This window comes from Capricornis sumatraensis, chromosome 9 (genome assembly GCF_032405125.1).
Source record: "Capricornis sumatraensis isolate serow.1 chromosome 9, serow.2, whole genome shotgun sequence".
Classification (NCBI taxonomy): Eukaryota; Metazoa; Chordata; class Mammalia; order Artiodactyla; family Bovidae; genus Capricornis; species Capricornis sumatraensis.
In genome coordinates this window covers 101,083,655-101,096,589 of record NC_091077.1, presented here as the reverse complement: position 1 = coordinate 101,096,589, position 12,935 = coordinate 101,083,655, and the positions used below count along the sequence as shown (strand labels likewise).

Genomic DNA, 12,935 nt, shown 5'->3' with positions numbered 1-12,935 from the left:
TACAAGCTGTCTTCACCTTGACACGTTATCTCTGACAATGAGCATATATTCATTAAGTCAGTGACAAAGACTGATGGCTGTGCCACAGCAGACTGAAGAACTGTGAAAATCGAACCATGATAACCACGAGCTACAAAGGAACAACTCTTTCCTAAAAAAGAAATATTCTGCCTATTTATTAATCAGCTGTAAAATATTTGCAAAGATGCACTCTGTACTAACAAAAAATACATTTTCTACACACCTTTGTACTATGAACCCATCCATCCCTTACCAGTAACTTCCAGTGGACGCTGGCATATTGCATCCAAACAGTAACATATGATGGACAGTATCCATGCTGGCACGGGGTTTGAAGTCAACTGTTAAGAGAAAATGATACATGATCTTGAATATAAGTTATATTTCTGTGCACAAGTGTCACAAGAGACCCCAGCACTCAATATTTTGAAAAGCTGTCTAATACAGATGTTTTGATGCTCTTATGACAGAATGCTCTGGTTATATACATTATTTCTTCCTTAAGATGACCATGATTTGATCATTTAATCTAGTAGGACAGTAAACTATCAGTTAGCAAAAGAGAAAACAAGATGCTGAAACTACATATATACCCACACGCACTTATTAAAGCTCTCTTTTAAAGGGATGAGAGATCATGTGGGTACAAGATGAAAGCTCCAGGCTACATATTCACAGTATACTTCCTTGCAGATTTTGGCCAACTTCTGAGTACCATTCAACGCTGCAACTGCACTGAAACAGTGAGCGGTCAAAGCATCAGCAGAAGGATCCACAACACAAATTTATTACCATCTTAGAATAACAATAGTCACCGGATTGTGACGTGGAGAAACAAGTTACTAGAAAAGAAAAGCGGCAAAATATATCTTTCCAAAAATACAGAAGAATAACAATGTCCAGAATGAACACCGTGCACTTGTTAAAGCATTGGGTTTTGAAAATGACACAGTGCTGTGTCTCATCCTGTCCCGAGAACAGCGCTTGAAGGCCATTAAAATAAACAAGTCAGCTCAGAGCTAAAACAGAGAAATCAGGGATAAGTTATTTAGTACGATCAGTGCCCAGCATGAGCTCTTTCCTGGTTTGGGGTTGGCTTATCCCCTTTCATCCACATTCCAAATGCTGCCCTAGTGGGCAGTTTTCAAGTCATCTTTACAGATACAAATGCTAACCAGTCTTGGGCGTGTGCAAAGCTGCATCTTAGCTCTTTTTCTCTATCTTACGGAATTGATGAAATACCACTTACTGCAGAGCCGTGTATCTGAGACATGTATATTTATAAAATAAGAGTTGCTCTACATCAACGAGAGCACAATGGCATGGACAGGGTGCTTGGTCAGGAAGCACACAGTGCCCACCATGAGCCACCTCGACTCACAACTTCCATGGGAAATAAAGAGCCTTTCATTTACTGCCCTGAAAACAAGAATTTAAAGTCTAAAACTCACATCTTGAGATTTTCATGCCACTATCTAAAAAGACAACCGAGCCAGGACCGCGGGGAGATGGACTTGATGTAAACTGAGGCTGCGTTTCCTCTTACCAAAGAATGCAGCGAGCCTAGGAAACTGAGTATACTGCGGACGGAAAGAAGCAATTAGAAATTACAACAGTTCACACAAACCGCAGAAAATCATACCACCACCAAGCCTAAATTAACAAGAGAAACAGAAGCGGGATTCCACCTCCGCAGGCTCACTCTCAAGCTGACTGCAGGGTTTCCTTCCTCCCTTCCAGAATTCTCCCAAGGGATCTGTCCTCGAAGGAGGCAAATTTTAAAAACCCTGCGGAATACCTGGCCTTTGTCTTTTACTCACCTTACACTTATTTTGGTATATGATGCAATTTGTTATTTTATATTAATTTTTGTCAAATGATTTCTATCATTCTCTGTGTTACTATAACTTTTTAGTCTGACTAAACCTACCTCTCACTGTTTGTTTTTTTCAGTATCTATCCCTATGCCAGTCTATGATGGGTTGTCAAACAAGAGGTTGACTGCTCTGCTTTTTCAGAATCGATGTAGACGATGACATGGTTCCCAGTCCCCTTAGATTCTTTGGTTATGGGTGGATTATATGAATAGCTTTCCTTATGACTGAGTCATTCTGGGAATTTTGGTGATAAACCAACACAGCCACATGCATTTTATCAAGGATTATACTGTAAAATGAAAGTGTGAGTTTGAGGTCTCAGCTAAAAATTCAGGTGGAATGATCCAGTAGAAGATTGGAATTACATGTCTCTTATTCAAGGGAGAGGTCAGAGAATTACATATTTGGAAACCACTCAAAAACTGAGCCCTGAAGCCATGGGGATAGACAAAACCACCAGAGGTGACAGCAGGAACCACAGAAAAGGTCCAGGATAGTTTAAGGGAAAGATCTGAGCTCTTAGGAGCTGTGCAGGAGACCCTAACTGTGTTCTTTCTTATATTAATGCAGCGTGTGTACTGTTGTGAAACAAAGCGAAAACCTTTTTGGAAGAAGAGTGGGCTCTCTTTAAATTTACAAAATGAAATATTAAGCAAAAGATTCAGGGAGGGACAGAGAGGAGACTTGCTGGGAGAAGAATAGATCACGAAGACAGCAACACACAGTCTCTGCAGCTTTTCATTAGCAAGGAAAGCCGGTTTTGTGCTGGGCCACTGCTTATGAAGAGGATCTTCTCACTGTCCTTTGTAAAGGACAAACGTTATTCAAAGTACAACTTCTTGAGCCATTTTCTAATTTTTTTTTTCTTCTCTTCAGAACCACTCATTTGTTCCACACTCAACTCTTCCTAGATATGTTTGATTTCAGTTTCTATAATGAGAAACAAATCAATATCTTTAATGCTAGTAAAAGAAAATCCCTCAGAGTTTCCTCTCATTAAAAACTGATTCTCACTGACTTATCATCGAAAAAGCAAGAGAGTTCCAGAAAAACATCTATTTCTGCTTTATTGACTATGCCAAAGCCATTGACTGTGTGAATCACAAAAAACTGTGGAAAATTCTGAAAGAGATAGGAATACCAGACCACCTGACCTGCCTCTTGAGAAACCTGTAGGCAGGTCAGGAAGTAACTGTTAGAACTGGACATGGAACAACAGACTGGTTCCAAATAGGAAAAGGAGTACGTCAAGGCTGTATATTGTCACCCTGCCTATTTAACTTATATGCAGAGTACATCATGAGAAATGCTGGGCTGGAAGAAGCAGAAGCTGGAATCAAGATTCCCAGGAGAAATATCAATAACCTTAGATATGCAGATGACACCACCTTTATGGCAGAAAGGGAAGAGGAACTAAAAAGCCTCTTGATGAAAGTGAAAGAGGAGAGTGAAAAAGTTGGCCTAAAGCTCAACATTCAGAAAACGAAGATCATGGCATCTGGTCCCATCACTTCATGGCAAATAGATGGGGAAACAGTGGAAACAGTGTCAGACTTTATTTTGGGGGGCTCCAAAATCACTGCAGATGGTGACTGCAGCCATGAAATTAAAAGACGCTTACTCCTTGGAAGAAAAGTTATGACCAACCTAGATAGCATATTCAAAAGCAGAGACATTACTTTGCCAACAAAGGTCTGTCTAGTCAAGGCTATGGTTTTTCCTGTGGTCATGTATAGATGTGAGAGTTGGACTGTGAAGAAGGCTGAGCGCTGAAGAATTGATGCTTTCGAACTGTGGTGTTGGAGAAGACTCTTGAGAGTCCCTTGGACTGCAAGGAGATCCAACCAGTCCATTCTGAAGATCAGCCCTGGGATTTCCTTGGAAGGAATGATGCTGAAGCTGAAACTCCAGTACCTTGGCCACCTCATGGGAAGAGTTGACTCATTGGAAAAGACTCTGATGCTGGGAGGGATTGGGGGCAGGAGGAGAAGGGGACGACCGAGGATGAGATGGCTGGATGGCATCACCGACTCGATGGACGTGAGTCTGGGTGAACTCCGGGAGTTGGTGATGGACAGGCAAGCCCGGCATGCTGCGATTCATGGGGTCCCAAAGAGTCGGTCACAACTGAGCGACTGAACTGAACTGAAAATAAAATCCCTCAGAGTTCCCTCTCATAAAAACTGATTCTCACTGGCTTATACATTCTCCAGAAACACAGGTACTAATTTAAATGCTAAGAAAATTATTGGTACAGAGTGGAAACAAACCACTAGCCATCTTCATCATCTCCTGAAGAAAGAATATATTGTCAAACTATTCATATAATTAAAACTCGAAGCAAGACTCAGTCCAAGTTGAAACACACGTCCAGCAAAAGGAAACATATCCAAGTGTAAATCTAAATCAAACAGTAGATGCCATAAAACAGAGCGAAAATAAGGCAAGAGTTGGATGATTTCATTGAAGGGCCTGCTGGAAGTACTGGGCAGAGGTCAGCTGGGAAAAGATCAGGCTGACAGGTTCATTTCCCAGGTTTGTCCCACTCCTACTTATTAGTCCTGACTTTGCAAGAGAAGACCCTCCAACCCAAGGGAATAAGAATAAAGTCCGTGAGCATAGGATACACAGACAACTATGCTAGAGATTTTAACACTGCACAAAATAAGACTATGGAAAAAGTTAAAAATCACATCTTAAATTCCCCCTTCTTTCTTCTTCTCCGAACATACACGGAAAGAAAGAAAGGATCCAAGGGAAAGAGAGGTAGAGGGTAACAACGCAAACAACTGCACCTTTAAGTGTGTGATCCTGACAGGCAGAATAAACAAAGGCGGCCCTGAGATGGTGACAAAAAGGCAAAAACACAGCCTTGTGCGAATGCAAGGGAAGATTAGATCCAGTAAGATTAAAAGTGCCACTGACTCTTCTAAACTCAATAATAAGATGACAGCTGCTTAAGTGGAAGTGGTTCTTCAGTCCCAGTAGGTGTGAGCAGTTCAGACTGCCTAATGGATAAGACCAGGGAAAATTTTACAGGCAAGGAAGTGTCAGTAAGGGCTAGAAAACAAATACGTTCAAAGGCCTGAGACTCCAGAAACAGTGACTCAAGAACATTAATTAAAGGAAATGTGATGATGCTGTGAAGTGCATAGGCTGGAGGATTTCCGGGAGAACAGTGCCATCTGAAATGAAAAGACTTGAAAGCACATGTGTGGGCATCCCGAGCAGAGAGAGAACTAGGCCTGTTTTCTGGAGTTCTAAGCAAAATTTGTTCTAACTGCATGAGCTCGTTCAGGATGCATGGCCTCTTTTAGCTCACATCAGACTACAATCAGGGCCATAATATTTGCTAAAAATGTGATCTAGGAGAGCATTTCATCTAGTCTTTGGCTTTCTCTCCATTTTTCCTTTCCAAAGAGGATATCCAGGTCTGCGTGTCAAATTCTGATGTATTTGCCAGACTCAGGATGTGGAAATATTTCAAAGAACCCACATAGCCAAGTAAAGCAATATGCAATTTAGAAGATAACAATGTACACATATAACCTACTCCCAAATGCCACCGGAAATGGGAGCAAAGGAAGGCAGTAAAGAAATACTATCAGTCAGTCAATCAGTTCAGTTCAGTCGCTCAGTTGTGTCAGACTCTTTGAGATTGCAGCACGCCAGGCCTCCCTGTCCATCACCGACTCCTGGAGTTTACTCAAACTCATGTCCATTGAATCAGTGATACCATCCAACCATCTCATCCTCTGTCGTCCCCTTCTCCTCCTGCCTTCAATCTTTCCCAGCATCAGGGTCTCTTCCATTGAGTCAGTTCTTCCCATCACGTGGCCAAAGTATTGGAGTTTCAGCTTCAGCATCTGCCCTCCCAATGAACATTCAGGACTGATTTCCTTTAGGATGGACTGGTTTGATCTCTTTGAAGTCCACGGGACTCTACTTATCCATGTCTAAGAAATGCTATAGACACGGATAATTAACCTGTCATATAAAGAAGAACTGACTCAAATGCAAGTCTGAATCTCCAGAGATTAGGCATTCCTGAATTATTGCCTGTATATATCGTGGGAGAAAACTGTTAACTTTGTTTCTTTTTTTCTCCCAGTGGAATCATATTATACACAGTAAACAGCTTATTTCACATACTGTGGATATTTCTATATGCTATTAAGCAATTTTCGTCAACAGTACTTTTCAGCTAGTGCTATGCTTTAGAATTACCCTATGGAGCTGATTTAAAATACAGGTGCTCATGGTCAACCCTAGATCAGCTCTGCCTCTTATCCCATCAGTATCTTATCTGAATCTACAGAGGCTGTTCCAGGCAAGCACATCTTTGCAAAATTTCACAGGTGAATGAGAGGTGATCCTGACAGCAGTCAACACTTTTAGTGGCTGACTATGTTCTATTATGTGAGCATCCTCAAGAGTTTAGTTAACTTATTTTAGTTAACTTGGATTATCTAGCTCTTTCAAATGTACAGGGTAAACAGTAAAAACAAGATTTCTTTTAAAACAAATTTATAAAACCATTTGAAGGCAAAAATCAGTTGACCCTTTAGAATTGTTTTATTAAATCAGATCACTGATTTAATCACTGAGATCACTGGAACGCTGTATTACATCAGACAAAATTAGCTGTATCACCTAAACTCATTTTAGGGCACAGGTCTGAAGCAAGCATACAAATGGGGCCCCTGGTGATTCACGTCTGTGATAGAGTCAGTTTTCTAATAATCCTACTGCTTTCAAGCCATTTTCAATATTGAGAAAAATAGGCATAAGGTTCAAGAAATAATAATGTACAAAAGTTGTCATAATTAAAATTCCTGGCCCTTAATATCATTCCCATGAACATTTGCTTTCCAAAAAAAATAAAGATTATACTTCAAGAACCATTCATAGGAACTGAAGATAATGCAAAAATGGTAATTTAAGTGTAGGATATGATCAGCTTTAATGTTCATAATCTTGCAGTTGGGCAAGAAAGGTTCAGACAACTGTAAAGCTCACAGCAGCGGAGTCCATTTGGCAGCTTGCTGAAAACCCACAGCAATGGCATATTATATTATTGCCTGCCAGCTTCCTGCAAACCATAAAGCAATTTTACACTAAAATAAAGACCTCTGCTTGAACATTTTTAATCAGAAAGTTTAATAGAAAAGTTGTCGTTAGTTCTAGCTAGCCTGGATCATGATGTACAATTCAGAAAGAATCCTTAACGTGTTTTATGAGGACTTTAAGCGATTGTTGCCAAATTAACCAAGAAATAAGACACCTGAGAGAGCCTATAAATCAAGTGCAAATTTCAAGTGAAACAATCCTTACCGCCGAATAAAGGAATTTCAGCACCAAAAAGAATTAAACTTTTAGATGATATACCTTTTAAAAGGACACTTTCTGGTATATGCCAGAAGCAACTAAACAATCAATAGACTTGATCAGTCAGGCTATGCAAGATAAAACAGCATAAGCTTCATTAAGTCTTGTTTTTGTAATGTCATCTCTATAACATCCCCCTATTAATTTCCCAGAAAAGCAAACTCACAGTCCCCTTATTGCCTTTCCAGAATCCTCCAGCAGTCTCCAACACCCCGCCATGATTCCAACAAGACAACCTCCAACATCCAGTCTGAGCTCTCACTGGCTGCCCTTCTTACCTACTAACCACACCCACTAACCCTGACTGAAGGCTTACCCTGCTTCACTGGTAGCTTAGACAGTAAAGAATCTCCTTGCAATGCAGAAGACCTGGGTTCGATCACTGGATCGGGAAGATCGGCCAGAGATGGGAATGGCAACCCACTCCAGTGTTCTTGCCTGGGAAATGCTATGGACAGAGGAGTCTGGTGGGCAACAGTCCAGTTCAGTTCAGTTCAGTGGCTCCGTTGTGTCCTACTCTTTGTAAGCCCATGGACCACAGCATGCCAGGCCTCCTTGTCCATCACCAATTCCCGGAGTTCACTCAAACTCATGTCCATCGAGTCGGTGATACCATCCAACCATCTCATCCTCTGTCCTCCCCTTCTCCTCCTACCTTCAATCTTTCCCAGCATCAGGATCTTTTCCAATGAGTCAGTTCTTTGCGTCAGGTGGCCAAAGTATTGGAGTTTCAGCTTCAGCATCAGTCCGTCCAATGAATATTCAGGACTGATTTCCTTTAGGATGGACTGGTTGGATCTCCTTCCAGTCCAAGGGACTCTCAAGAGTCTTCTCCAACACCGCAGTTCCAAAGAATCAATTCTTTAGCACTCAGCTTTCTTTATAGTCCAACACTCACATCCATGGAGTCACAAACAGTAGGACACGACTGAGTGACTAACCCTTTCACTTTCTACATTGTGCACGGCTCACTTACGGTTCACAATGGCCTTGTGGGTCTGGTTCTTCCTCCCTTAACAGATGAGGCTGGAGGAAAGAGAGGCTGAGTGACCGCCCATGGCCGTGCAGCCTGCAAGAGGTGAGGCTCATATGTGAGCCCAATATGCTCCAAAAATTTAACACTCATATGGTTGGCAGCTAGAACATTCTCCTCCCTCTGCAGATCCAAACAGACCATCTTCCCAGATCCACATCAAACCTTGCCATCTCTCTCATGAGATTCTTTTTTTTTCTGACTGAAATAGTTCACATTGGTCTTTTCAGAGTTGGCCACTGAAACTGTCCCCACTGCAATAGCTGAAATGGCTTCTTCGAACAACTGTCAAAATGCCAAGAAGCCGCAGACACTGAAAGACATTTTACACAGCAAACCTGATTCAACCCTGGGCTTTAAGAATTGGCCATTTTCCGGGGAGTGAGGCGGGGTGGCATTTTGACACTACAGCATTAAAACAGCTTTGTCAACCTGTCATTTACTTCTTGGAGACCTCCAGATGCATCAAATTGAAGACATTTCTAACTCTCAGTTTCATAAACTATAATGAAATGGTTCCTACTCCTAATTTTTTTTTTTTATTACCTGACAAAACTCCGGAGGTTTGGGGGTTGTCATGTTAGAAATGCGGGTATTTGGGTAACCAGATGATAGAAGACATTCAAGAAATATGCTGAGACAGAGTATATGGCAACAGTTTCTCATTCATGATGAGGAGCAAGCGAATGAGATTTTATCCAGTCATAACAGACCTCCAGTACACTGTATCTTATTTGCGCTCTCACTGTATCTTATTTCAGCTCTCTCCAAGTGGCTTCCACTAAGAAACTAGAATAGCCTCCGAGGGTGCCTGCTGGAAGGTACCCCATGGTCATGTGGAAGACGGAGACTAAATTATTCATGTTGGAGAAAACCCTAGGTGAAGAGAGAAGGGAGGGCATGTGTAGTCAACTAATTGGGAGCAGAAAGGTGACACAGTAATTGTATGGGGACGGACACTCACACACACACACACCCTTCTATTCAATATTTATTGCTGTCAAGGCCAAAAAATATGGGTAAATGAGCACTGCACCCTGCCAGACCTTGGTCTTTACCGTCATACTACGTAGCTGACTCATAAACATGGTCAAAATTAGACCGTGCCTGCAGTTTTGAAGTACCCCAATATCACCTTAACAAGTGCTTTGTTTAAGAAAGCTCCCATTTGGAAATATTCCAATCTAACTGTATAATTCTGCCGTGTTCTACATTCAACAGAAAAGCCCAAGAAAACGAAAAGCAATGCATCATTAGATGAATTTTTGTCTATTTCTAAATTCGATGCTTCTGTCTCATTTGTATAGTGCAATTTGATAGATAGGGACCTGCCATCATTCACTAAGGAAAAGACACATTTATTTACTGGTCATCCATGTGAGGGAAAGCAAGTGGATGAAGATGACAGTCAAATTTCGTGGCTGAGTGGGCTGCTGTCAGAGCCAATTCTTCTGAGTGTCTATAAAACACCTTTTAGACAGCATCACAGTTCAGTGGTCAAATGTAGATTTTCTCATACCCTCACCCGTTCCAATTCTGTGGCTCTTTATTAAAAAACAAAAACAAAAGCAATGTTCTAGGGGAAGCAATGATTTTCTTAAAAATATAAAAATTATACTTATCTTCATTAGAGTATTGTCTCAAACACCTACTTTTATTCATATTTAGTAATTCAATGCCAACATATAAACACATCAAGCATGTTGGATAGGCTTGTATGTACATATTACAGGCATATGCACATAAAATTCCATGACAACTGTGATGGTCTCCTCTCAAAATTAAGAAATATGTTTATTTACATGTTACATAATTAGTTGCATAAGCATAAAGCCAAAATTAAAAATTACTCAAATGTAATTTGGGGTTTTACCAGAAGAGTTTGTTATAGTCCTTATAAACAGTCTGCCTTTTGGGAATTTCTTCAGAAATTTAAAAAGCAAGTGAGAAAGTCCTTTTCCTATGATGTAACATTTGTATTCTTGTCTCCTAGAATTCTGCCAAGCCGTGATTTCCTTGAATTTGTAACATACCACATCCCCAGGGCTAGCCCAATAACCGGATTTTAATAAATCCAGCACATAATAGGATTTTTAAAAATTTGCTGATTTATGAACAAGTGGTTTTTCTTAAAAAGAAAAAAACCAAGTTCTCCCTTATATTCAAACAATTACAGTTTAAGACAGAAGAGTAAACTGTCTACTATTCAATATATTGCCTTAGAACACGGGCAAACAGAACACGTTTTTTAGTATCCACTCATGTAATAGGCAAGCAGTTTCTGAGTCCTTACCATGCCTGCTGGCTTTTAAATTTTTTAGATTTATTTTTTAATTGGACTATAATTGCTTTATAATTAGGTGCTAGCTTCTGCTGTACAACATGAATCAGCTATAAGTATACATATAAACCCTCCCTCTTGCGGCTCCCTCACGCACACACCCCCATCTCACCCCTCTAGGTCATTGCAGAGCACTGGGTTGGGCTCCCTGTGTTGCAGGCAGCTCCTGCTGGCTGGCTGTTTTACACATGGTCGTGCATATATGTCAAGGCTGCTCCCCCAGCTTGTCCCACCCTCTCCTCCCCCTACTGTGTCTGCAAGTCCATTATCTATGTCTGTGTCTCTATTCCTGCCCTGTAGCATTCAAACATTTTTATAGCACAATGAAAACAAAATATAATATATATATAATATAAAATTTTAAATACCAAATATTATTTCACATTAAAATATTTTTAAATATATAACATAAAAATAAAATATATTAAATATATAAATACAAAATATTTTTAAAAGTGTCTTAAATGAACAAAGTTTTATAGGTCTTTACAAATCTTCATTTTTAACCACATTTAATCTTATGATAAGGTGCCCTGAGACCGAGAATTTCAGACAACCCACAAAAAGGCCAAAGTTTCATTCATGGAAAAGCCTTGGTTACCCCACAAGTATTACCTTTCACTTTGGGAATTAGGATACATTATGTATAATTACCCTTCCAACATATAAGCCCTTTTCCTTCTGCAAATCTTTACATCTTCATGTGTATTGGGTTTTATTTTGTAAGACAGTTTGCAGTTTACCTTTTTTGCAGAACTGCCCAGAGTGTTCCCAGTAAGGAATTACGGAATACTTGTTTCTCGTGTGAGGAAGACAGCGATGTGCTTCTGCTGTATTTCAGCTCCTTCTATCCACTTGACAACTTCTCTCCTTTATTCCCTGCGTCATCATCCCCACACCTACATCTGTTATGATTTGAATGGCTTACAGGTAAGCAGTACACATACAGTAAAAAGCTTGGGCCTTAAGCTCTCTGACCTCTTGCTTCTTCTGTAAAATAGCTTAAATATGCGTAGTTTTCAGTGGCTTAGTGTCTGGCAAGTCCTCAGTAAATGATGGCTGGTGGCGGGTTGATTCTAGGAACAAGTATTCCTTTAACAGGACCACTGTTGTCCCAGGACCTGATTAAACCACAGACACAGATGTTCCTATCTCCGTTTCTCTATAGAAACAGGACAGCCGACAGTGTCATCCTAAGAATTAATGAGATTACACATGCAAATATATAAATAATTGGTACTTCTCTTTGGTTTTCAGTTTTCCAGTACTATTTTGCCTACACCTGAACTTCTGTGGTTGCTGAATTATATAAACAATGGCAACCAAAAATCTCCTGGGGGTGGTAAATGAAAGGATTAACATTGAAGATAATCATGTTTTGAACAGGTGACAAAATGATTAGTCTTCATGCAGTCCTCCCGGCAATAAAGAAGAAATACTGAAGATACTGCACTGTCCAAAATGTTCATTTGGGTTTTTCATGAACACCTGATGGAAAACCGAAAAGAACCTTTTGGCCAACCTGGTAGTTATAATTCTTATAAGATCCTTCAAGTTGCCTAAGAAAAATAGACAAACATTTAATGCCCTGGTTCTAATATAGCCCTTTATGTGTTTCCTGTGAATATTTTTCTTGACTGAATATACTGACTTGTACTTTCAACTTTAAGTTACGTGAAAGTAAACACATTTCTATTAGGAGTGCAATAACACATTCCAGGATATATATTTATAGGCCTTCGAGTCACCAGCTCTGACATCATTTACCACTACCTCCAGAAACAAACCAAGAACCTATTAATGTGAGACCCGTAATACTGCTCTAAAACACAATTAACATATTTACACAGGCGTGTGGAATGGCCTTCTCCTCAAAAACAGGAGCAATCAAGTCTACTCCAAACTCGGACAAAGAAAATACAAAATTAGTAAAGAAAAACTTCAGGTACAGTTTCTTTTTATTAGCAAACATTATTTTCTCCTAGGCTGTCAAATATGTGGATATGATTGAAGAAAGCTTTACTGTTAATACTTTAATTATGAATTTATATCCTAAACCACTTTTGAAGTGAAGTGAAGTGAAGTGAAGTCACTCAGTCGTGTCCGACTCTTTGCAACTCCAGGGACTGTAGCCCACCAGGCTCCATGCGATTTTCCAGGCATGAATACTGGAGTGGGTTGGCATTTCCTTCTCCAGGGGATCGTCCCGATCCAGGGATCGAACCCAGGTCTCCTGCATTGTAGGCGGACTCTTTACCGTCTGAGCCGCCAGGGA

At 40.3% G+C, this 12,935-nt stretch overlaps 1 protein-coding gene across 13 annotated transcripts in view; it reads right to left on the bottom strand.

Moving 5' to 3' along the window:
* Positions 1–12,935, bottom strand: part of PAM (peptidylglycine alpha-amidating monooxygenase) — a 173,311-nt gene that overhangs the window by 120,003 nt on the left and 40,373 nt on the right. For all 13 annotated transcript variants that reach the window (XM_068980032.1, XM_068980033.1, XM_068980034.1 and 10 more), the window contains exon 4: positions 275–362. In XM_068980032.1, coding sequence (XP_068836133.1) covers positions 275–362 — 88 coding nt within the window. The remainder of the gene's footprint in view (positions 1–274; positions 363–12,935) is intronic.